At 45.8% G+C, this 26,367-nt stretch overlaps 1 protein-coding gene across 3 annotated transcripts in view; it reads left to right on the plus strand.

The window, feature by feature from the left end:
* Nucleotides 1–26,367, plus strand: part of ATP8B4 (ATPase phospholipid transporting 8B4 (putative)) — a 498,700-nt gene that overhangs the window by 161,174 nt on the left and 311,159 nt on the right. For all 3 annotated transcript variants that reach the window (XM_063926015.1, XM_063926016.1, XM_063926013.1), the window contains 2 exons: nt 9,101–9,214; nt 16,269–16,367. In XM_063926015.1, the coding sequence (XP_063782085.1) occupies nt 9,101–9,214; nt 16,269–16,367 (213 nt within the window). The remainder of the gene's footprint in view (nt 1–9,100; nt 9,215–16,268; nt 16,368–26,367) is intronic.

The following is a 26,367-nucleotide window of genomic DNA, read 5'->3' on the forward strand; positions in this document are numbered from 1 at the left end:
CTTCCCCCCCACCGACCTTACGACTGTGCCATCAGTCTGGTATCCGAAGATAAATTACCTAAGGGTAGATTATATGCTCTTTCTTTGCCAGAAACTAAAGCCATGGATGACTATATTCAGGAGAACCTAAGCAAAGGGTTTATTCGTCCCTCAAAATCACCAGTAGGAGCAGGATTCTTCTTTGTGGCAAAAAAGGACGGCTCCTTACGTCCATGCATTGATTATAGAGGACTCAACAAAATCATTGTTAAGAATTCTTATCCTTTGCCTTTGATTTCCGTGTTGTTTGATCAACTCCGGATGGCGGAAATCTTCTCTAAAATTGATCTTCGGGGGGCATATAACCTCATACGAATTAAGGCCGGTGACGAGTGGAAGACGGCCTTCAACACTCATTCTGGGCATTATGAATACATTGTTATGCCATTTGGATTGTCAAATGCTCCTGCCGTCTTCCAAGATTTTATCAATGATGTGCTCCGATAATTCCTGGGAAAATTTGTTGTGGTCTACTTGGATGACATCCTGATATATTCACGGTCACTGGAGCAGCATCGAGTCCATGTCCAGATGGTGTTGCAAAAGCTCCGGGAGCACCATCTATACGCCAAGTTAGAAAAATGTGAATTCGAAGTGAAGGAAGTCGCTTTCTTAGGATACATCATCTCTCCCAAGGGGTTCTCCATGGATCCCAGTAAGCTTCAAGCAATTCAAGATTGGGCACAACCTACTAACCTTAAAGCTATACAACGCTTTCTTGGGTTCGCTAATTATTACAGGAGATTTATTCGTTCATTTTCAGACATTGTTGCACCTATTGTTGCTTTGACCAACAAAAGGTGCGGATCCATCACATTGGTCACCTTCAGCTCTACAAGCTTTTCTCAAGTTAAAAAAAGCCTTTATATCTGCACCTGTTCTTAGTCATCCAAATCCTGACCTGCCTTTTGTTATGGAAGTGGATGCTTCTGAAGTGGGAGTGGGAGCAGTCTTATCACAGAAAGATCCAGTGGATTCTAAACTTCACCCGTGCTCTTTTCTGTCCAGAAAGTTCTCTCCTGCCGAAGCCAACTATGATGTTGGAAATCGTGAACTGCTTGCTATCAAGTGAGCTCTAGAAGAATGGAAGCACTGGTTGGAAGGGGCGAGACACGTGATTACAATCCTCACTGACCATAAAAACTTATCCTATATTGAGTCAGCCAAGAGACTGAATCCAAGACAGGCACGATGGGCATTATTATTCACTAGATTCAACTATGTGATCTCCTATCGGCCAGGATCGAAGAATCTTAAAGCAGATGCCTTGTCACGAAGCTTCCTTCCAATTCAAAATTCATCCTGCTCTTCTGAACCAATTATTCTTGTTTCCAATATCCATGCTGGTCTTGCTCAAGATTTAGTCTTCCAGATTCAAGCCAAACAGTCTCTTGCACCCATGGGGACTCCCTCAGGACTCCTCTTTGTCCCTAAAGAGTACAGGAAAGCAGTTTTATCTGAATTTCATGTAAAAAGAATCTCTGGGCATCTAGGGATTTCTAAGACTCTGGATTTATTGTCTCGCTCAGTTTGGTGGCCTTCTATGTATCAAGATGTTAGAGAGTTCATTCTTGCTTGTGAGATCTGTGCTCAACATAAAACTCCTCGTAAAGCTCCCATGGGACATCTTACGCCTCTTACGGTTCCCTCAAGACCTTGGTCCCATATTTCTATGGACTTTGTGGTTGATCTTCCCAAGTCATCGGGGTACAATACCATTTGGGTTGTGGTAGACCGGTTCAGTAAGATGGCTCACTTTGTTCCTCTTCGCAAGCTCCCCAGTGCCAGGGAATTGGCAACCTTGTTTATCCAACATATCTTTAAATTACATGGATTACCACAGGACATCGTCTCTGACAGAGGAACTCAGTTTATTGCTCAATTCTGGCGAGCTTTCTGTTCAGCCTTGGATATTTAATCTTAGTCTGTCCTCTGGTTATCATCCGCAATCCAATGGACAGACTGAGCGAGTGAACCAGTCTCTTGAACAGTATCTCCGTTGTTATGTTTCCAAGTACCATAACGATTGGGTGGACCATCTGGCATTTGCTGAATTTGCATATAATAATTCCAGTCACTCTTCTTCATCCATATCACCCTTCTTTTGTCTCTCTGGGTTCCATCCTAGGTCTAACGCTTTTGACATCCTGCAGCAACAGACTACTTCCCTTGATCCTGTAGCTCGTCTGAGGAAAATTTGGAGGAGAGTACGTCTGGCACTCAACCAAGTCTCTGTTCATTCCAAACAATTTGCTGACAGACGACGAAGACCTTGTACTTTTAAAGTGGGTGACATGGTGTGGCTGTCCACTCGAAATATCAAGTTACGCCAGCCCTCTCAAAAATTTGGGCCTAGGTTCATTGGTCCATTCCGGATTATTAGACAGATTAATCCAGTAGCCGTTCGACTCCTTTTACCAAAATCACTTAAGATCAATAACACTTTCCACTGTTCCTTGTTGAAACCAGCATTTGTGTCCCAGAGATTTAGAAGATCTCCTTCCAGAAGGCCTGCCACTGTGTTAGTCCAAGGTCACAAGGAGTTTGTTGTGGAAAAGATTCTGGATTCCAAGTTCAGGAGGGGTCAAGTTAATTTCCTCGTGCATTGGAAGGGTTATGGTCCGGAAGAGAGAACCTGGGTACCAGAGCGGTTTCTTCATGCACCCAGACTTAAGAGGTCTTTCTTCTGTGAATTTCCGGATAAGCCTGGTTCTAGGGGTTCTTAACCCCTCTTCAAGGGGTGGGGGGGTACTGTTACAATCCTGAGCACTCATGTTTTGTTATTGTTATAATTACCTTTGCTTCAGTTTGTGGAACTACAGGTCACAGCTAACTCCTGCACAGTTGTCTCCCAGTGCCTTTGCTCCTGCACTCAGCAACTGACTTCACAGGTGTCTGGATTCTGTAATTACAGCTCGTTACCTGAAAACTACTATTCAGCTTGTCAGCCTGCTCAGTCTGCACTGCAGCTGCATGTTATATCAATTACTGGGGGCCTGTCTGGTGCTCACAACTGATTGGTCCAGCCTGTTCTTTTAAGCCTCTCAATCCCAAGAAGCTTTGCCAGTTATAGCTACTCCATGTGGTGTTCTGCTCTCTGGTTCCTCTCTGGTCTCAGTTCATCTGTCCAGTGGGTATTGCCTTGTTCCAGTATTGAATTCCAGCTTCAACATCTTGCTGACGACTTTAGTCTGCCGACTGCCGTTACCCTGTCTCCAAGTGTCTGCGCCCCAGTCCGTCCGTGTGCCGCTACCTCCTGTGTCACTCCTGGAGTGCCTGCTGCTGTTCCATCTCCACAGCCCCAGCGTACCATCTGGCCGTGTGCACCCTGCCACCTTCTCCAGTTCCTGTTTGTTCCTGTGTATCCCTGCGGCTGATCATATACAACACCTCTACCATAACTCTAGTCCAGTTCAGGTATCAAGTGACCCAGACAGGGGGCCGCGACCTGCACGTCGGAAGCCGCGAAGCCCATATCTCCTTGTGGGGTTCCCTGGTGAAAACCTTCCGGCGTGTTAGACTCCGCGCCTCTGTTCTGGGTAACGTCAACCACTTGGTACCTGATCCCGAATTCCGGATTCTGCACCAGTTCCTGACACTAGGACGTCAGAGAAAATAAGATTTTACTCACCGGTAAATCTATTTCTCATAGTCCGTAGTGGATGCTGGGAGCCCGTCCCAAGTGCGGACTTTCTGCAATACATGTATATAGTTATTGCTTAACTATAGGGTTTTGTTATGAGCCATCTGTTAAATGAGGCTCAGTTGTTGTTCATACTGTTAACTGGGTATAGTTATCACAAGTTGTACAGTGTGATTGGTGTGGCTGGTATGAGTCTTACCCTGGATTCCAAATCCTTTCCTAGTAATGTCAGCTCTTCCGGGCACAGTTTCCTTAACTGAAGTCTGGAGGAGGGGCATAGAGGGAGAAGCCAGTACACACCAGATGTAGTACCTAATCTTTCTTTTAAGAGTGCCCAGTCTCCTGCGGAGCCCGTCTATTCCCCATGGTCCTTACGGAGTACCCAGCATCCACTACGGACTACGAGAAATAGATTTACCGGTGAGTAAAATCTTATTTTTTTTTAATGGTCTGTAACGATTTTTGGCTCTCCAACCTTCCATTGAAAGTATAGGAAAGGGGCGTGGCCACACCACTTTACTTGTGGCCATGCCCCCTCTTTGAATTTGTATACATTTTTATGTGTATGTTGTTGGAGGGTATGTTGCTGCAGATGCAGTCGGCCTATTTTGAGGTTTGGACTTGGAGCTGCAGCTCCACGAGCCCCATTGTTAATCCTGCTCTGGGAACACACAGCAGCCAAAGGGCAGAGCCTTCCATTGAATGCAACCTCTGTGGGAGGGCGTTTCTCGACCAATCAGCTGAGGATTGGGTGTGATAGACCTGCTGCTAACCCAATGAGAGCTCCTAGCCACGCCCAGCATTATGCACACAGGCAGAGTCACAGATCTGGGCTATTATATAGGAGATCAGTGTGAAAGTGTGATTTTAGAAAGAGGAGTGGATTTGGAGTTAGGAGTAAAGATCATTAATCACTGGGTGATTTTCTTCCCATTTATTCGAATTACTTGGAGTATTAGGCCATGGCCCTCATTCCGAGTTGTTCGCTCGCTAGCTGCTTTTAGCAGCCGTGCAAACGCTAAGCCGCCGCCCTCTGGGAGTGTATCTTAGCTTAGCAGAAGTGCAAACGAAAGGATCGCACAGCGGCTACAAAAAAAGATTGTGCATTTTCTGAGCAGGTCCAGATCTACTCCTAGCTTGCGATCACTTCAGACTGTTTAGTTCCTGTTTTGATGTCACAAACACGCCCTGCGCTCGACCAGCCACGCCTGCGTTTCCCCAGGCACGCCTGCGTTTGTATCTGTCACACCTGCGTTTTTCCACACACTCCCCGAAAACGGTCAGTTACCTCCCAGAAACACCCACTTCCTGTCAATCACTCTGCGGCCAGCAGTGCGACTGAGAAGTGTCGCTAGACCTTGTGTGAAACTACTTCGGCTGTTGTGAAAGTACGTCGCGCCTGTGCATTGCGCCGCATACGCAGAAATGTCGCTTTTTTGCCTAATTGCTACGCTGCGACCGAAAACAGCTAGCGAACAACTCGGAATGACCCCCCCATGTGTGCTACTAAATGGTTCCGGGTGATATTAAAGAGTTATGAGTTTGTCAGTGGGTAATAAAATATCCCATGACTTCTGCACCTCTTAGGGTCCATCATTATGCTGGTTTAACTGTAACTGCTTGCAACAAATTGGTTTTGAATAATTACATTAAGTCAGTGTTGCAAGGTTTTCATCCCATACTAACAGCTTATCTGTGCTGAAGCCTGGATTTCACTAAAACCTGCACTGTTAGTGTTCCTTTGAGGACCGAGGTTGGGAGTGCCTGATCTATAGCAGTAGTGGCCAAAATATAATTTGTGTTCTGTTGGTAGATTGAATCCAATTGGCCACTGCAGAAGGCGACGTGACAGTAGGTGCTTGCCTGCTGCTAGTGTTATGCATTACTGTGCACAGAAGACGTTGCTGTTACGTGTCAGCTGGTTCTTATTGACTGAGGCTGTCACATGTAACGGCATCTACTGCGGTGGCACCAGTGTGACTGCTCAGCATTACCTACTAACAATGGTAGAGAGCAGATAAAGCTCCAGAAAAATTTTGGTGCCTACCTGGGGATATATTTTCATTACCATTAGCTTGTTGTTCTGGGGACATAAGTAAGTGGATAAACACTACAGAAATCTATTGGTCATAACACTGTGCATCAATATAGGAAGCATCTAGGGGTGTATAATACCTTCTTATTCTACATAACACTGTGCGGTGTGCATTTGTATTTCTACAAGCCTGCAGAAATTTATTGGAGCATCTGGGTTCTTATTGTACCTTTTCTGCGCCATAACACTGGGTATTATGGTAGATTGAGAAAGATTTTATCACCAAGTCATCCCTGAACTATGGAGTCTATGTTAAGTGAGGGGCATGTATAAAACGTTTTTTAAGTGCTGTATGAAAATCCTTTGACACTATTGTGATGTGTTTATAAAGAGCCAAATGTGTCAAACCCATGTGAGCAGTAGGGGGCACAGCTATCATGATGGTGATAACTGAAACTGCCCAGTTCTATACAGAAGGGAGTGAGTGTCCTATTCACAGAGCTGGATAAAAGTAGGGGCGACAGGTTCGGTCACCAGGACCCCCATACTTTATCCCACCCGAATTGGACTCGGGACCCCGTTGCTTTGCCGCCTGCCTGCCAGCACTATTTAAATCCCCTCCATATTCGTCAGTGCACAAATTATATTAAACAAAAGATTCATGTGAGTTAGTTTCTGCTGCCTGGCTGTCTGGTAGTAGTATCTTCTATTTTTATAAGAATATAAAATGTTATCAATAATTTTCCTATAAATGCCAAAATATTTTAATATACATCTTATTGTGCTTGTGATATGTGCACATGACTAATTCTTGTGTAAGCTGTGAAATCATAATTATTATTGAATCAGTCATTATTCCTAAGGGGTTGTTAGTGTACTAATAACCCCTTAGGAAGAAAGACTGACTCAGTAGTAAATATTATTTTACATCTTAAACTAGAATTAATTAATAATCACAATGCTGATTGATGAATTATACTTTTTTTCAATAACATCACCACTATATCACTTATGATAGCCCCCCCCCATAAGTTTGTTGCCAAGGGGGGCCCCCACAGACCTTAATCCAGCCCTGACTATTCATCTCAATTCGTTTGTCTAACACGTCTCGAAGCAGGGCAATATGGTGACTGGTATCTCTTTTATACCACTAGATAGAGAGGGAGGGGCACAACATATACATGATTTTTCAGAGTGGTGTGCGATGAAATTACATTTTTACTCAGGCAGTGCTGTTAATATTCTCATGCTGTACTATTAATATTTTCAGGCTGTGCAACTAATATTACATTTTTCTGAAGTGTATGATCGACTCACTTAAAAAAACTCATTGCCTTATAATAGACAATTATTGTAGAGTCTTACAATATTGGAAATGGAAAACATGACAGTAGAAGCTTAAAAAAAACTTAGTGATCTCAAGACCCTAACAGGGAAAAAAATGGCATTGGATACTGTGCTATAAAGAACTTGCTATGAAATACCTTGTGTCTTGTGAGTGTTCTGTATAGCTGGGAGCATTCCCTCTCTCCAGCTTTTTCCATTTGCATGGGAGGCGGAGTTTTATTCGCACGATCAACAGATTGTTTTGCAGCTGACGGATCCCTCCTGGGCTCATAGAGTACTCAGCAAATCTTCTGCGAAGCATCTTATTTTCCAGAGCACTGTAATATGCATTGACGTGTTTGGTCTCAGGGTAGCTGCGTGACACCATCATAAACAGCAAGCTCTTTTTATTACAATACAAAAACAAAGATTTGCTACTGATGTGTTACTACTGTCTCAATAATTAGCTAAACTTAAAATACATGTTCATCCAATGCGAATAGGCTTCTATTAAATATGTGTTTTTGCTGTAGAAATATGTAGAATCTGTCTCTATGAAGACATTAGCTGAATATGGCCCCAACTTTTACACTGTTTTAAAATCTAGGACCGCCTGTTCCTTATCCAACCCATTCGTCCGTCCATTATTGCTGATTTTACGCTATATATATATATATAGAGAGAGAGAAATAGGTATTTAAAGATTCTAAGTTACTTGGCCCATTGCATTCGGCTTTTGCTGTTTCTGTAACAATAGGTCCATATCAGTAACATTATGTATGTGTATTTTATAGATTAATATGTAATAAATGATAACGTTTTTTCTTTCTTCATGATTGCAGTAATCCTCAACCTCTCTTTTTATTTTTAGATATTTTAATTATTATTTTGAATTTAAATCTTTTTTATTTTACATATATTTGGTGTCAATTGCTGGATAGTGCTTACTTTGGTTTGTTTTAATTTATATGCTATTGGGGAATGCAACCTCTAGTAAGACAACAGCTGAATTTGTTGTGGACTAAATCAAGCAGCTGGGTTATTCAATTCAGCCCGAAGGCAGCCCGCAGGTTGCAGTTAAATCCCCAATAAATAGCCTGTTTTCAGGTACCGCAGCCATGTTAACACATAGGTACAGGAACCTATCCCAGATTCTGTGGGTTAACACCCGTTAACAGTTAATTTACCAGGCGAGATAAAGGGGCTGTAATTGAATAGCCCCAGGCGTTAAAACTCGAGGATCCATCCTTTTTTACACTCAGTAAATTATCGGGGCTAATTGAATTTCCCCCTTTAGTGCCATTAGGGGATTTTTATGTTGTATTAAGATTGTAGTTATTTCTAAACTTCTTAGGGTGGTACTCTTTTACCCCCTTCCACACCCGTTCTGTTTCTGCTGACGGGCTTGGGATCACTATAGAAAGGAGATTGGGCGTGGTATATCATCTATATATAGCATCTGATTCTGAGTTGGGTGCAACTTTACACATTGCCAAAACCATGTTGCACTGCAGGTGGAGCAGAGTTAGAGTTGGGAGTGGCATGTCCAAGCTGAAGTTGCAGTTTAAAACTAAAGCCATCCATTATTTGTGGGATACATGCAAAAGCAGCGAGTATTTACTCTGCAAGCAAAATAAATAAATAAATGTACTATAATATGAACTGCTTGCATTGATTGCATCATGGCTTTCCCATTTGCAGATTAGCTCTTTTTTTCTTTTGCTTTGTCCTAGCTCTGAATCAGCCGCTCAATGTGTAAAGGCCGTAGCTTGCATCATGTGCTACATGTTACTATGAGCACGTAGAGTCAATCTGCTGTGCTCTGTGTGCCTCATGAAATGATGTGCTTTCTTCCTGAATTTAGTGTGGTCCTCTTATGCCCCCTACAGGACTCTCTATGGTATATCCATAATGACTGCTCCTGGGGAAATGCTAGTAATGATGAGGCTATACAACCATACATGACAGTGCAGAGCAAACTGTATTCTTTCCATCGTATACATTTTTGTGTACAATGTTCTATAGTGGACTAACCCAGCATGTTGTTCTGCTTCTAGAATAATGGTATCAAGACATCGAAGTACAATATCATCACGTTCCTGCCTATTAATTTATTTGAACAGTTCCAGCGAGTTGCCAATGCGTATTTTCTCTTCCTCCTAATATTACAGGTATGTACAACATACTATTACTGCCCTGCACACAGGCTCAGGAAGATTTACTTCTGATGAAATGCTAACATGCTTTTGAATAACGTCAGCAGCTGTTTTTTATAAGTAATGTGAACCTTGGGTCAGTTTCCTTTTTTTAGCTACACTGCTAGAGAGTGTCTAATCAACGATAAGAGGTAGGGTAGGTGTTAATACAATTTTTTTTTTAAAAAAAAAAAGGTCATTTGGATCTACTAATCCCATTTTAGGCAAAACAAATGTCTGTGGACTCTTTATAAGTAATTGAATAGGAGCACACATGTCTAGTCTACATGACTGATGCAGCTGCTTGACCTTACCATCAAGTTTGTAGATGCTTGTCAGATACGACCATACACATCAGAGGTCCTCAAACTCAGTCCTCGGGGGCCCACACAGTGCATGTTTTACAGGTCTCCTCACAGAATCGCAAATGAAATAATTAGCTCCACCTGTGGACCTTTTAAAATGTGTCAGTGAGTAATTAATACACCTGTGCACCTGCTGGGTTACCTGCAAAACATGCACTGTGTGGGCCCCCGAGGACCGAGTTTGAGGACCTCTGATACACATGAATCAGGGCACCATTAGTCTGGTGAAACAATGTCCAAATTTGATGTCTGCATGTCGCAATTGTTTGATTTAGGTCCTCTTGTAGTAGTAGCTGCACATGCCGATGTTCGGTATTATGCGCATGCGCCAGACCCATACTGTGCGTGTGCAGGACCCATACTGAGCATGTGCAGTAGGGTCTGTGACGTAGGATGCAGTATAGCAACAGACTGTCAGTGATTGACAGTCTGACGCCATTTGGGAGCGGGGAGGGGGTGGCGACAACTTAAGTTTTCCAAAACAGAGGTGTGTTGCCACCATTGTGGGGTAATGCCGAGGCCAGGATCTCCGTCAAAAGATGGAGATTTCCTGTCCTCTTTGTTGCAGTTGCGGTGGCTGGCTTGCGTGACCCTGTGGGTTACACACCAGGCCGATGGTATCCCAGATGATCCGATGCTGGGTCCTAGGACGCAGCTCGGATCAGTAATACATGCAGCAAGCGTGACGCCTCCTGCAGCATTACCTTATTAGTGGGATTGCTGCTGCTTCCATGTAAGCATCAGTGATAGCAACTCCGTCCATACCTGAATCAGGCTCAGTATGCAATAGATCCTTGTCAGATATATGTAGGGATCATCTTTCTTTTTCATACAGTATGTGCTGCAAATTGTAGCCACGTAGGTCTTAAACGTCTTAAGTGGCATTAGAAATTGCAGTAAAGTAGATTTCTCTAACGTCCTAGTGGATGCTGGGGACTCCGAAAGGACCATGGGGAATAGCGGCTCCGCAGGAGACTGGGCACAAAGTAAAAGCTTTAGGACTAGCTGGTGTGCACTGGCTCCTCCCCCTATGACCCTCCTCCAAGCCTCAGTTAAGATTTTGTGCCCGAACGAGAAGGGTGCAATCTAGGTGGCTCTCCTGAGCTGCTTAGAGTAAAAGTTTAAATAGGTTTTTTTATTTTCAGTGAGACCTGCTGGCAACAGGCTCACTGCATCGAGGGACTAAGGGGAGAAGAAGCGAACTCACCTGCGTGCAGAGTGGATTGGGCTTCTTAGGCTACTGGACATTAGCTCCAGAGGGACGATCACAGGCCCAGCCATGGATGGGTCCCGGAGCCGCGCCGCCGGACCCCTTACAGAGCCAGAAGAGTGAAGAGGTCCGGAAAATCGGCGGCAGAAGACGTCCTGTCTTCAATAAGGTAGCGCACAGCACCGCAGCTGTGCGCCATTGCTCTCAGCACACTTCACACTCCGGTCACTGAGGGTGCAGGGTGCTGGGGGGGGGGGGCGCCTTGGGACGCAATGAAAATACCTTAAATGGCTAAAAATACATCACATATAGCTCCTGGGCTATATGGATGTATTTAACCCCTGCCAGTTTCCACAAAAAAGCGGGAGAAAGGGGCGGAGCCTATCTCCTCAGCACACAAGCGCCATTTTTTCCTCACAGCTCCGTTGGAGGAAGGCTCCCTGACTCTCCCCTGCAGTCCTGCACTACAGAAACAGGGTAAAACAAGAGAGGGGGGGCACTAAATTGGCATATTAATATATACAGCAGCTATATTAGGGAAAAACACTTATATAAGGTTATCCCTGTATATATATATATATATATATAGCGCTCTGGTGTGTGCTGGCAAACTCTCCCTCTGTCTCCCCAAAGGGCTAGTGGGGTCCTGTCCTCTATCAGAGCATTCCCTGTGTGTGTGCTGTGTGTCGGTACGCTGTGTCGACATGTATGAGGAGGAAAATGGTGTGGAGGCGGAGCAATTGCCTGTGTTAGTGATGTCACCCCCTAGGGAGTCGACACCTGACTGGATGGTCTTATGGAAAGAATTACGTGATAGTGTCGGCACTTTACAAAAGACTGTTGACGACATGAGACAGCCGGCAAATCAGTTAATACCTGTACAGGCGTCTCAAACACCGTCAGGGGCTATAAAACGCCCGTTACCTCAGGTCGATACAGACACTGACACGGACACTGACTCCAGTGTCGACGGTGAGGAAACAAACGTATTTTCCAGTAGGGCCACACGTTACATGATCACGGCAATGAAGGAGGTTTTGAACATTTCTGATACTACAAGTACCACAAAAAAGGGTAAAAAACTACCCGTAGTTTTTCCTGAATCAGATGAATTAAATGAGGTGTGTGATGAAGCGTGGGTTTCCCCCGATAAAAAACTGCTAATTTCTAAAAAATTATTGGCATTATACCCTTTCCCGCCAGAGGTTAGGGCGCGTTGGGAAACACCCCCTAGCATAGATAAGGCGCTCACACGCTTATCAAAACAAGTGGCGTTACCGTCTCCTGATACGGCCGCCCTCAAGGAACCAGCTGATAGGAAGCTGGAAAATATCCTTAAAAGTATATACACACACATACTGGTATTATACTGCGACCGGCAATCGCCTCAGCCTGGATGTGCAGTGCTGGGGTGGCTTGGTCGGATTCTCTGACTGAAAATATTGATACCCTGGACAGGGACAATATATTATTGACTATAGAGCATTTAAAGGATGCATTTCTATATATGCGAGATGCACAGAGGGATATTTGCACTCTGGCATCAAGAGTAAGTGCGATGTCCATTTCTGCCAGAAGAGGATTATGGACGCGACAGTGGTCAGGGGATGCGGATTCCAAACGGCATATGGAAGTATTGCCGTATAAAGGGGAGGAGTTATTTGGGGTCGGTCTATCGGACCTGGTGGCCACGGCAACGGCTGGAAAATCCACCTTTTTACCCCAAGTCACCTCGCAGCAGAAAAAGATACCGTCTTTTCAGGCTCAGTCCTTTCGTCCCCATAAGGGCAAGCGGGCAAAAGGCCACTCATATCTGCCCCGGGGCAGAGGAAGGGGAAAAAGACTGCAGCAAACAGCCTCTTCCCACGAACAGAAGCCCTCCCCCGCTTCTGCCAAGTCCTCAGCATGACGCTGGGGCCTTACAAGCGGACTCAGGCACGGTGGGGGCCCGTCTCAAGAATTTCAGCGCGCAGTGGGCTCACTCGCAAGTGGACCCCTGGATCCTGCAGGTAGTATCTCAGGGGTACAAATTGGAATTCGAGACGTCTCCCCTCGCCGGTTCCTGAAGTCTGCTTTACCAACGTCTCCCCCCGACAGGGAGGCGGTATTGGAAGCCATTCACAAGCTGTATTCCCAGCAGGTGATAATCAAGGTACCCCTCCTACAACAGGGAAAGGGGTATTATTCCACGCTGTTTGTGGTACCGAAGCCGGACGGCTCGGTGAGACCCATTTTAAATCTGAAATCCTTGAACACTTACATAAAAAGGTTCAAGTTCAAGATGGAGTCACTCAGAGCAGTGATAGCGAACCTGGAAGAAGGGGACTATATGGTGTCTCTGGACATCAAGGATGCTTACCTCCATGTCCCAATTTGCCCTTCTCACCAAGGGTACCTCAGGTTTGTGGTACAGAACTGTCACTATCAGTTTCAGACGCTGCCGTTTGGATTGTCCACGGCACCCCGGGTCTTTACCAAGGTAATGGCCGAAATGATGATTCTTCTTCGAAGAAAAGGCGTCTTAATTATCCCTTACTTGGACGATCTCCTGATAAGGGCAAGGTCCAGAGAACAGTTAGAGGTCGGAGTAGCACTATCTCAAGTAGTACTACGACAGCACGGATGGATTCTAAATATTCCAAAATCGCAGCTGATTCCGACGACACGTCTGCTGTTCCTAGGGATGATTCTGGACACAGTACAGAAAAAGGTGTTTCTCCCGGAGGAGAAAGCCAAGGAGTTATCCGACCTAGTCAGGAACCTCCTAAGACCAGGCCAAGTGTCAGTACATCAATGCACAAGGGTCCTGGGAAAGATGGTGGCTTCTTACGAAGCGATTCCATTCGGCAGATTCCACGCAAGAACTTTTCAGTGGGATCTGCTGGACAAATGGTCTGGATCGCATCTTCAAATGCATCAGCGGATAACCCTGTCTCCAAGGACAAGGGTGTCTCTCCTGTGGTGGTTACAGAGTGCTCATCTCCTAGAGGGCCGCAGATTCGGCATTCAGGATTGGGTCCTGGTGACCACGGATGCCAGCCTGAGAGGCTGGGGAGCAGTCACACAGGGAAGAAATTTCCAGGGCTTGTGGTCAAGCATGGAAACGTCACTTCACATAAATATCCTGGAACTAAGGGCCATTTACAATGCCCTAAGTCAGGCAAGACCTCTGCTTCAGGGTCAGCCGGTGTTGATCCAGTCGGACAACATCACGGCAGTCGCCCACGTAAACAGACAGGGCGGCACAAGAAGCAGGAGGGCAATGATGGAAGTGGCAAGGATTCTTCGCTGGGCGGAGAATCATGTGATAGCACTGTCAGCAGTGTTCATTCCGGGAGTGGACAACTGGGAAGCAGACTTCCTCAGCAGACACGATCTTCACCCGGGGGAGTGGGGACTTCACCCAGAAGTCTTCCACATGATTGTGAACCGTTGGGAAAAACTAAAGGTGGACATGATGGCGTCCCGCCTCAACAAAAAACTGGACAGATATTGCGCCAGGTCAAGGGACCCTCAGGCAATAGCTGTGGACGCTCTGGTAACACCGTGGGTGTACCAGTCAGTGTATGTGTTCCCTCCTCTTCCTCTCATACCAAAAGTACTGAGAATCATAAGAAGAAGAGGAGTAAAGACTATACTCGTGGCTCCGGATTGGCCAAGAAGGACTTGGTACCCGGAAATTCAAGAGATGCTCACGGAAGACCCGTGGCCTCTACCTCTAAGAAAGGACCTGCTCCAGCAGGGACCATGTCTGTTCCAAGACTTACCGCGGCTGCGTTTGACGGCATGGCGGTTGAACGCCGGATCCTGAAGGAAAAAGGCATTCCGGAGGAAGTCATCCCTACCCTGATCAAAGCCAGGAAGGATGTAACCATACAACATTATCACCGTATTTGGCGTAAATATGTTGCGTGGTGCGAGGCCAGGAAGGCCCCTACAGAGGAATTTCAACTGGGTCGTTTCCTGCATTTCCTGCAAACAGGACTGTCTATGGGCCTCAAATTAGGGTCCATTAAGGTTCAAATTTCGGCCCTGTCAATATTCTTCCAAAAAGAACTGGCTTCTGTTCCTGAAGTTCAGACGTTTGTCAAGGGAGTACTGCATATACAGCCTCCTTTTGTGCCTCCAGTGGCACCTTGGGATCTCAATGTAGTTTTGGGATTCCTAAAATCACATTGGTTTGAACCACTCACCACTGTGGACTTAAAATATCTCACATGGAAAGTGGTAATGCTGTTAGCCCTGGCTTCAGCCAGGCGTGTATCAGAATTGGCGGCTTTATCCTATAAAAGCCCTTACCTAATTTTTCATACGGATAGGGCAGAATTGAGGACTCGTCCTCAATTTCTCCCTAAGGTGGTTTCAGCATTTCACTTAAACCAGCCTATTGTGGTGCCTGCGGCTACTAGGGACTTGGAGGATTCCAAGTTGCTGGACGTAGTCAGGGCCCTGAAAATATATGTTTCCAGGACGGCTGGAGTCAGAAAATCTGATTCGCTGTTTATCCTGTATGCACCCAACAAGCTGGGTGCTCCTGCTTCTAAGCAGACGATTGCTCGTTGGATTTGTAGTACAATTCAGCTTGCACATTCTGTGGCAGGCCTGCCACAGCCAAAATCTGTAAAAGCCCATTCCACACGGAAAGTGGGCTCATCTTGGGCGGCTGCCCGAGGGGTCTCGGCTTTACAACTTTGCCGAGCAGCTACTTGGTCAGGGGCAAACACGTTTGCTAAATTCTACAAATTTGATACCCTGGCTGAGGAGGACCTGGAGTTCTCTCATTCGGTGCTGCAGAGTCATCCGCACTCTCCCGCCCGTTTGGGAGCTTTGGTATAATCCCCATGGTCCTTTCGGAGTCCCCAGCATCCACTAGGACGTTAAAGAAAATAAGAATTTACTTACCGATAATTCTATTTCTCATAGTCCGTAGTGGATGCTGGGCGCCCATCCCAAGTGCGGATTGTCTGCATTACTTGTACATAGTTATTGTTACAAAAATCGGGTTATTGTTGTTGTGAGCCATCTTTTCAGAGGCTCCTTCTGTTATCATGCTGTTAACTGGGTTCAGATCACAAGTTGTACGGTGTGATTGGTGTGGCTGGTATGAGTCTTACCCGGGATTCAAAATCCTTCCTTATTGTGTACGCTCGTCCGGGCACAGTATCCTAACTGAGGCTTGGAGGAGGGTCATAGGGGGAGGAGCCAGTGCACACCAGCTAGTCCTAAAGCTTTTACTTTGTGCCCAGTCTCCTGCGGAGCCGTTATTCCCCATGGTCCTTTCGGAGTCCCCAGCATCCACTACGGACTATGAGAAATAGAATTATCGGTAAGTAAATTCTTATTTTTGTTATACTTGAGGGGTTTCTTAACTTTTTTTGCCATTCACAACATGTTGTTATTCTTTTAAGACTGGTTTAGTTATGCTAACTGAATGACCCTGTGTTTCACATTGCAGCTGATCCCTGAAATCTCTTCGTTGTCATGGTTTACTACCATTGTGCCTTTAGTTCTTGTATTGACCATCACTGCTGTAAAAGATGCCACAGATGACTACGTAAGTTTGTTCTCTATATTTTTTTTCAACTTATTTTTTTGTTCAGAATTATTGATGGAAACTCTAAAAATAGTAATAAAAAAATAATCTTTTATCTAACAGAGATACCGAATAGACATCATAATTTCACTGTGTGTGTGTGTGTGTAATTGTAATAGTGGTGCTAATACTACCAAAGCATGCCTACAGTTTTCTATTGAAGCAGCCATGACTTAACAACCGAAGAGTGTGCTTGCTTGAAACATGCTTGTACATACTTGGTAAGTCTCCTGTGCAGTCCATGAAGCAGAATGACCACATCTCCTGTAGCCACCCAGGCCACAGTCCCCTCTTCCCGAGAGAAGTGGGCGGTACAGGTGGGCAATGATGTGATTCTCAGTCATCATGGCCACGCACCCCGTTTTAAAATGCTGTAGTATTGTTATAGTGTGGGACGGGACCACAGTGACATGGTCACGTTATCATGCCTCCAACACTACCCACTACTTCCACACCACACCCCTCGCAGTGCTGATCTGCCTGACCAAACTGCCCCAAACTGGAACCAGGGACTGTTTAGAGGAGAGAAGAACATTATAAAGCAGAGAGAGTTTTTTTTTAGTTAGGGTTCTATGGTCGCAAAGTGATTTAAGGTACAGAGGGTTGAGCATTTTGTATGCAAATACAGTCACGGTCCCACACATAATATACGCATGTCGTACATCATTTTAATCAGCAGAAGCTGCTTGTGCATCCTATTGCATTACTTTGCGACGAAGACGCATTTTTGTGGAAAAACGCAAAAAAAGATGCTCAGTGCTATTGAGTCACACGGCACTAACGCATTTTTCTCTAACGTCCTAGTGGATGCTGGGAACTCCGTAAGGACCATGGGGAATAGCGGGCTCCGAAGGAGGCTGGGCACTCTAGAAAGATCTTAGACTACCTGGTGTGCACTGGCTCCTCCCACTATGACCCTCCTCCAAGCCTCAGTTAGATTTCGTGCCCGGCCGAGGTTGGATGCACACTAGGGGCTCTCCTGAGCTCTTAGAAAGTTATAGTCTTAGAATTTGTTATTTTCAGTGAGACCTGCTGGCAACAGGCTCACTGCAGCGAGGGACTAAGGGGAGAAGAAGCGAACTCGCCTGCTTGCAGCCGGATTGGGCTTCTTAGGCTACTGGACACCATTAGCTCCAGAGGGATCGACCGCAGGCCCAGCCTTGATGTTCGGTCCCGGAGCCGCGCCGCCGTCCCCCTTACAGAGCCAGAAGCAAGAAGATGGTCCGGAAAATCGGCGGCATGAAGACTCTGTCTTCACCAAGGTAGCGCACAGCACTGCAGCTGTGCGCCATTGCTCCTCTCACACACTTCACACTCCGGTCACTGAGGGTGCAGGGCGCTGGGGGGGGCGCCCTGAGGCAGCAATAAAAACACCTTGGCTGGCTAAAATACCTCAATATATGGCCCCAGGGGCTATATATGAGGTAAATACCCCTGCCAGAATTCCATAAAAAACGTGAGAATAGGCCGCGAAAAAGGGGCGGAGCCTATCTCCTCAGCACACTGGCGCCATTTTTCCCTCACAGCTCGGCTGGAGGGAAGCTCCCTTGCTCTTCCCTGCAATTCTACAGTACAGTAAGAGGGAAAAGAGAGGGGGGGGCATTAAAATTGGCACTGTATACAGTATATTATATAAAAGCTATTAGGGACATAACTCAGTTAGTCCCTGTATATATATATATAGCGCTCTGGTGTGTGCTGGCATACTCTTACTCTGTCCCCCCAAAGGGCTTTTGTGGGTCCTGTCCTCGTTTAGAGCATTCCCTGTGTGTCTGCGGTGTGTCGGTACGGCTGTGTCGACATGTTGAATGAGGAGGCTTATATGGTGACAGAACAGAGGCCGATATATGTGATGTAGTCGGGGTAGCACTATTTTGGAAAGTGCTACAACAGCATGGTTGGATTCTAAACAGTTCAAAGTCACAGCTGGTTCCTATGACACGTCTACTGTTCCTGGGGATGGTTCTGGACATAAACCAGAAATAGTGTTTCTCCCGGAGGAGAAAGCCAAGGAGTTGTCATCTCTAGTCAGAGACCTCCTGAAGCCAAAATAGGTAGCGGTGCATCATTGCACGCGAGTCCTGGGAAAAATGGTAGCTTCCTACGAAGCAATCCCATTAGGCAGGTTCCATACAAGAACTTTTCAGAGGGACCTGTTGGACAAGTGGTCCGGATCGCATCTTCCGATGCATAGGCTGATAACCCTGCCTCCAAGGACCAGGGTATCTCTACTGTGGTGACTGCAGAGTGCCCATCTTCAAGAGGGCCGCAGGTTCGGCCTACAGGACTAGGTCCTAGTGACAATGGATTCCAGCCTTTGAGGCTGGGAGGCAGTCACACATGGAAGAAATTTCCAGGGACTTTGGTCAAGTCAGGTTATTTCCCTACACATAAATATTCTGGACCTGAGGGCCATTTACAATGCCCTGAGGCCGGCAAGGCCTCTGCTTCAAAACCAGCCGGTACTGATCCAATCAGACAACATTACGGCAGTCGCCCATGTAAACCAACAGGGCGGCACAAGAAGCAGGATGGCGATGGCAGAAGCCACAAGGATTCTCCGATAGGCGGAAAATCATGTGTTAGCACTGTCAGCAGTGTTCATTCCCGGAGTGGACAACTGGGAAGCAGATCTTCTCAACAGACACGACCTCCACCCGGGAGAATGGGGACTTCCTCCAGAAGTCTTCCAATAGGATTGTACACCATTGGGAAAGGCCACAGGTGGACATGATGGCGTCCCGCCTCAACAAAAAGCTATAAAAGATATTGCACCGGGTCAAGGGACCCTCAGGCGATAGCTATGGACGCTCTGGTAACACCGTGGGTGTACCAGTCGGTTTATGTGTTCTCCCCTCTGCCTCTCATACCAAAGGTACTGAGAATAATAAGAAGGCGAGGAGTAAGAACGATACTCGTGGATGGCCAAGAAGAGCTTGGTACCCAGAACTTCAAAAATTTATATCAGAGGACCCATGGCCTCTGCCACTCAGACAGGACCTGCGGCAGCAGGGGCCCTGTCTGTTCCAAGACTTACCGCGGCTGCGTTTGTCGGCATGGCGGTTGAACGCCGGATCCTGAAGGAAAAGGGCATTCCGGAGGAAGTCATTCCTACGCTTACTAAAGCCAGGAAAGAGGTTACAGCAACTCATTATCACCGCATATGGCGAAAATATGTTGCATGGTGTGAGGCCGAAAGGGCCCCAACAGAGGAATTTCAACTAGGTCGATTTCTGCATTTCCTGCAAGCAGGAGTGACTATGGGCCTTAAATTGGGTTCCATTAAGGTACAGATCTCGGCTCTGTCGATTTTCTTTCAAAAAGAACTAGCTTCAGTACCTGAAGTTCAGACATTTATAAAAGGAGTGCTGCAGAGTCAGCCCCCGTTTGTGCCTCCTGTGGCACCTTGGGATCTCAACGTGGTGTTGAGTTTCTTAAAATCACATTGGTTTGAACCACTAAAAACCGTGGATCTGAAATATCTCACGTGGAAGGTGGTTATGTTATTGGCCTTGGCTTCTGCCAGGCAAGTATCAAAGTTGGCGGCTTTGTCTTGTAAAAGCCCTTATTTGATTTCCCATATGGATAGGGCAGAATTGAGGACTCGTCCCCAGTTTCTCCCAAAGGTGGTGTCAGCGTTTCACCTGAACGAGCCTATTGTGGTGCCTAGGCTACTAGGGACTTGGAGGACTCCAAGTTGCTAGACGTTGTCAGGGCACTGAAAATATATGTTTCCAGAACGGCTAGAGTCAGAAAATCTGACTCGCTGTTTATCCTATATGCACCTAACAAGCTGGGTGCTCCTGCTTCTAAGCAGACTATTGCTCGTTGGATTTGTAGTACAATTCAGCTTGCACATACTGTGGCAGGCCTGCCACAGCCAAAATCTGTCAATGCCCATTCCACAAGGAAGGTGGGCTCATCTTGGGCTGCTGCCCGAGAGGTCTCGGCTTTACAACTTTGCCGAGCAGCTACTTGGTCAGGGGCAAACACGTTTGCAAAATTCTACAAATTTGATACCCTGGCTGAGGAGGACCTTGGAGTTCTCTCATTCAGTGCTGCAGAGTCATCCGCACTCTCCCGCCCGTTTGGGAGCTTTGGTATAATCCCCATGGTCCTTACGGAGTTCCCAGCATCCACTAGGACGTTAGAGAAAATAAGAATTTAGTCACCGGTAATTCTATTTCTCGTAGTCCGTAGTGGATGCTGGGCGCCCATCCCAAGTGCGGTTTATCTGCAATACTTGTACATAGTTATTGTTAACTAAATCGGGTTATTGTTGAGCCATCTGTTGAGAGGCTCTATTGTTTCATACTGTTAACTGTGTTTCATATCACGAGTTGTACGGTGTGATTGGTGTGGCTGGTATGAGTCTTACCCGGGATTCAAAATCCTTCCTTATTGTGTACGCTCGTCCGGGCACAGTACCTAACTGAGGCTTGGAGGAGGGTCATAGTGGGAGGAGCCAGTGCACACCAGGTAGTCTAAGATCTTTCTAGAGTGCCCAGCCTCCTTCGGAGCCCGCTATTCCCCATGGTCCTTACGGAGTTCCCAGCATCCACTACGGACTACGAGAAATAGAATTACCGGTGAGTAAATTCTTATTTTGTATCGCGATTTATTGTGCACAGAGCAAAGATGTAAGAAGAAACATCTATACGGGTGTAGTACGGTATGCCGGCGCTCGGGCTCCCGGCGACTAGCATGCCGGGAGTCCAACCGCCGGCATACCGACAGCGTGGCGAGCGCTAAGGAGCCCCTTGCGTGCTCGCTGCGCTCGCGGTGGCGCGCTACTCGCGCCACACTATTTTATTCTCGCTCCAGGGGGGTCGTGGACCCCCACGAGGGAGAATAGCTGTCGGTATGCTGGGTGTCGGGATTCCGCCGCCGGTATAATGTGCGGCGGGATCCCGACATTCGGCATACTGAAGACCACCCACCCATCTATACATCTGTGTTAACAGGCATCCCAGGAACCAGAAGTAGTCGAGCACCTTAAGGCCCGTACACACTGGTCGATGTATCGGCCGTTCTCTTGAACGGCCGATACATCGTGGGACTGTCGGCCAGTGTGTACGGGCGATACGTCTGTGAACTCCGTCGTTCACAGACGTATCGCGTCGGCCGCGCAGCACAGCCGACAGCCAATATATCTAACGATATATTGGCGCGTCGCTGTGTGTGTACGGGGCGGTCGTCCGACCGCCCGTACACATGCTGCGGCGGCCGGCGGTGATTGACAGGTGAACTGGGCGGGCGCGAGCGCCCGCCCAGTTCATGACGTCAGTCCCCGACGGATCGGGCTGTGTGTATGCACAGCACACTGCCCGATCCGTACATAGATATATCTGCAGATCAATTGATCTGCAGATATATCAAATAGTGTGTACCCACCTTTAGTTTCATCTATATGTGAACTCGTTGCTAATAGGCACACATTATTGTAACGCGACTTATAGTGCACAGAGCAAAGATGTAAGAGGACACATCTGTACTTAAAAACCGTTTCTCTCATTTTCTTTTATTGAATATATGGTTAAGGGGTCACGCTCCTATAACAGAAATAAATCACAAAACCAGATTCAAACACTGGTACTTTGCTGCTGACTGGAAAACAAACTTGCCAAAATGTGTTCATCCATCCCCATTTTTCAAGCTCAAGCTCTACTTACCATTACCGATGGTACTCTCACACACGGCGCCTGATTCAGATGTGGTTGGAGGTTTCATCACTGCCACTTACATGTAAGCAGCAACGATAGCACTAATATGCTAATGTAGCATGAGGTGCCTGAGGACACAGCAACGGATCACCTGCAACGCCAACGGCCAAGTTTGTGAACCTGTCCGCCACAGATCCAACAAAGAGGCCAGGAAAACTTCATCTTCCAACTGAGAGCCTGGCCTTGTCACTCCCCCAAAATTGGAAGCAACATGCTTCTATTTTGGGAACTGTGCCCTTAGCTGTCTCCAAACTGCAGCAGACTGTCAATCAGCATGCAGCTGATCTGCTTCCAATGTCGCAGACCCGTACTGCACAAAATGGGTCCTGCACAAGTGCAAAGTACCAACCGTCAGAACTTTGCGTCATGAAAGTGTTTGAAAGTATTGTCGTTCTCTGGCACCTTGGCCGCACAGGAGAGCTGCATCCAGAGACCGCACTCACTGCGGAGGGACTTTTTTGAACTTCCTCTATTAATCTACCTATGTCTTCAGATTCCTGCATATTCATAGGGAGACATGCCCCCACAATCCATAATGTTATTCCAGTCTCCGTGTCCAGCATTTTGTCAGCCAACTTTGCGTCCACAGTTTCATTGCTTTAGCTAGATTTTTTTTGTACGTGGAAACATCCTTTGAAAGGAGTACATACACACCTATATCCAGGTAGGGTATATATTATCCTGGAGTGCTTGGGACACTGTTTTCTAGTTTAGTTTAGTTTAGTTTAGGGGTAAAAAAGTTAGCACTACAATACCGAGAAACTTAATCTGCATCTGTATCTGTATGTTGCCAATTTTGTCTGCAAGCTGCCACTGGAGGGCACTAGATGCATTGGTTTGTACTAGCAGTTTTAGAGAGTTGGACAGTGAATAAAATGAAAGCACAATTCCCAGCAAGTGTTCCAGGACACATTTGTGTGTCACTGCACCAGGATGGATGTGTTACAGGAATTTTTGAAAATGAGGGGAAAACTCTTAAAATAAATTATGCAACGGGGATTATATATAAACTAGCTTTCAATAGTAAATGTAGATTTACTTATTTGAGCCTTTGTGTACTAGAAAACAATAATCAGGTTACAGGAAATGCATTAGGACGACAATAAAGTTGGAATCCAGTGAAAATAGAAATGGTAATAAGACTGATGTGATTATCTTTATAGCTTCAGATTTCAGGCACTTTAATGTGTTATAAATGATCATAAAACAGGCCAGTCAAACACAAAAGCTCCCTCAGCTGAAACTTTCTGTTACAAATCTAAGATAGACTGTAGGGCGACCTAGTGCTTTGTGCCTAAAGAGGAGCATTCACTTCAGCAGATGGATGTACAGTATGATAACTTACACCCAAATTGTAAAGTCACATTGTAACATGCATTAAAGTAATGTCCAAAATGGTCATATGTACAAAATGGTCATACAGTGTTAATGACCTACAAAGGCAGTTGTGATGTTGCTAAAGTCCATTTACACGCTGTGCATTGCTATGCATGGCAAAATATGGAGCAGCTCATCTTTGCACAGAATGATGGAAAGGTCATGCATTCTTGGTGCAACATTATTAAGAGTAAGATCTCATTTTATAGAACAAAATCTTTAGACTGTGCGTGTGTCTATCTATCTATCTATCTAATCTATCCTATCTATCCTTCTATCTATCCTTCTATCTATCTATCCTTCTATTTATCCTTCTATCTATCTATCTATCTATCTATCTATCTATCTATCTATCTATCTATCCTATCTATCGTCAAAGTCGTAAAAATATCATGCTACACGTTGCCATATATCCACCCCATGCGCGTGCCTGCTGCACGTGCACATTCTCTCCCGTGCGTGCGGATACTCGCAGCCGCGTGATGGCGCCTCGGCCATGCGCTCGAGCGCGTGGTATGTGCATTTACGGTAGTTTGTGTGCGTCTAGCGGGCGACTCAATCGTTAAATAATAAAACCAAATAGTATGTTTTATAGATAATGTTCCCCTTAATAATGACTGTAAGTTTGTTTAATGTAAATGGTCGCTGGACAGAGGAATTCCTCTTTGTATGGTACGAAGGGTCAGACAGGGTTTGAGCAGCTGTGTCTGGTACCTAACTAAAGAACATTTTATTAGAAACAATCCGGTGCTGGTTAGGTAAAGATTAATCGCTCCTGCGTATAGTTATGGCCATTGGTATTTTCTGGACATTTACTATATTTGCGATTCATTACCCATGCGGCGGGAATCTTCAGATTCCCTCCCACCTGAGCAGTTTGATATAGTCACTGCCCACCTGTTCAAACTAACCTATGACCTTTTGTTATGATGCAGGGAGACATTCCTGTGTCCAATGAACAATGAGATTATAGGCCCCTTTGTAGTGTACTGTACTCAGTGTATATAAGATCAGCCAGCCTGGGCAGCTCTCTCACTCTCCACAAACGGTTTTCATATTGACTAACTTGGAGCTGGTACCAGGACTAGCGCAGCGATCGTTCCCAGTGTGTGTAAGTAATTCTCTGTAATCAACTTGTTCCCTGTTTGTATTGGCCATTCTCTCTCTCTCTCTCTGTTATAGTATAAGTTTGTGACGCTATTGTATATTTCTGTCTAGATATTCTGTTAGAATGATATGTTAGCTTGTAGTGTATGACTTGTAAACTGTTTCCCCTTTTCAATATAACTAAAAGCTTGTTAGTAAAGGTGTTGGAACCTTAGCAAGGTATCGTGTGTTCATTATATTGCAGAAGGTAATAGGAGCGTCTCAAACGGTCAAGCAGCTTTAGCATTAACAAGGTTAAACAGCGTTACATCGCTACAGTATTTCAGTACAAGGTTTACAGTATAAGAATATCCTTTCTGTGTGTTACATTCAAGGTTTACTGATTGTCATCCCGTGAGCGTCTGCGCCGCTCGTGTTCTCCTCGTGTACTCGAGCGTCCGCTACGCTGGTAGCGTAGCATTACGGTAGTCGGCCGCCTATAGCGTGCTCGACACCACGCATTAAGCTGTGAGCGAGCGTGTCGCATGTGCGTCTCTATCACGGCCGAGCGTATGCTACGCTAAGTGCGTACCCTTGCGGTACCCCATACGCCAATTGCGTACTGAGTCTCTTACCTATTTATTGTGAATGTTATAAGATAAATAGATAGCCTTATCAATTGGCGGCTCGTCCGTCCTCCACATATCCGCACTAGCGAACACAGACTTTATCTGTCAGCAAGGGCGGGAAGGCAGTATCCCTTCGTATCGGGATACAGTAGTGCTGGCTAGATAAGCGTCTGTTTCGCTACGTTGAAGGAGTGCTGGTGGAATCTGGAACCGGAGGTAAGAACAATACGCTAGTGTCTTTTAAAACTGTTTATTTCTGTTTTGCGTACGCACGCACGCACACACCTGTATTTCTTTTCATTTGTGTATTTTCACATATCACTTTCCTGTTTGCCATTTCACAATTGATAACGTGCTGAGAAAGATGTGTTGCTATTGGTAGTTAAAAGTAATATTAATACGTTAAGGAGTAATTTGTAATACACGCGCACGGCTTGCCTAAGATACAAGGAAGTTTGGTGTGGTGTTCGGTAGATGATTACAGTTAAAGATCATCTACATTGATATAAACGTGTTAATTGTATTTCTGTGGATATACCTGGCTGGCGTACACGTGTCTCTAACAAAGGGCGGGACTATTGTACGTGATGCAAGGGCCGACGCACGGAGCGTATATTACGCAACGGAGCGTCTGGGTACGCCCACATAATACAAATCACACGATAGTATTGTTTTAGTTAGGCGATAAGGAGGCAACGCGATAATAGCGCAAATCGATCTCAGTGTCCAAAATTTGAAGCTAATAGATCCTTCTCTAGTTGTAACTTCTCGGGATTAGCCTGCGATACTGAATGAAAGGGATTTCTGCGCAGAAACGAAAGTAAAGAGTATATGAGGTGAAAGAGTGTGTGTGTATATATATATATATATATATATATATATATATATAAGTTTCTAATTTTTGGGGTTGAACCACAGGAAATCATCGAGTTCTCGTGAGGTACATACGTGTAAGTGACTGCACGGTGGCTTGGGAGGCATCCCTTGTTAAACATTTAAAAAAGAGCATTAGAGTATAGCAGACCAGGAGGTCTACTGTAGCACAGACCAGGGGGTCCAGACAGACCAGGAGGTCCAGGTACAGCAGACTAAGAAGTCCGCTATAGATAAAGAGTAAAAGAGCACAACACCAGAAAGGGTTGGTGC

Source organism: Pseudophryne corroboree, chromosome 6 (genome assembly GCF_028390025.1).
Source record: "Pseudophryne corroboree isolate aPseCor3 chromosome 6, aPseCor3.hap2, whole genome shotgun sequence".
Lineage (NCBI taxonomy): Eukaryota > Metazoa > Chordata > Amphibia > Anura > Myobatrachidae > Pseudophryne > Pseudophryne corroboree.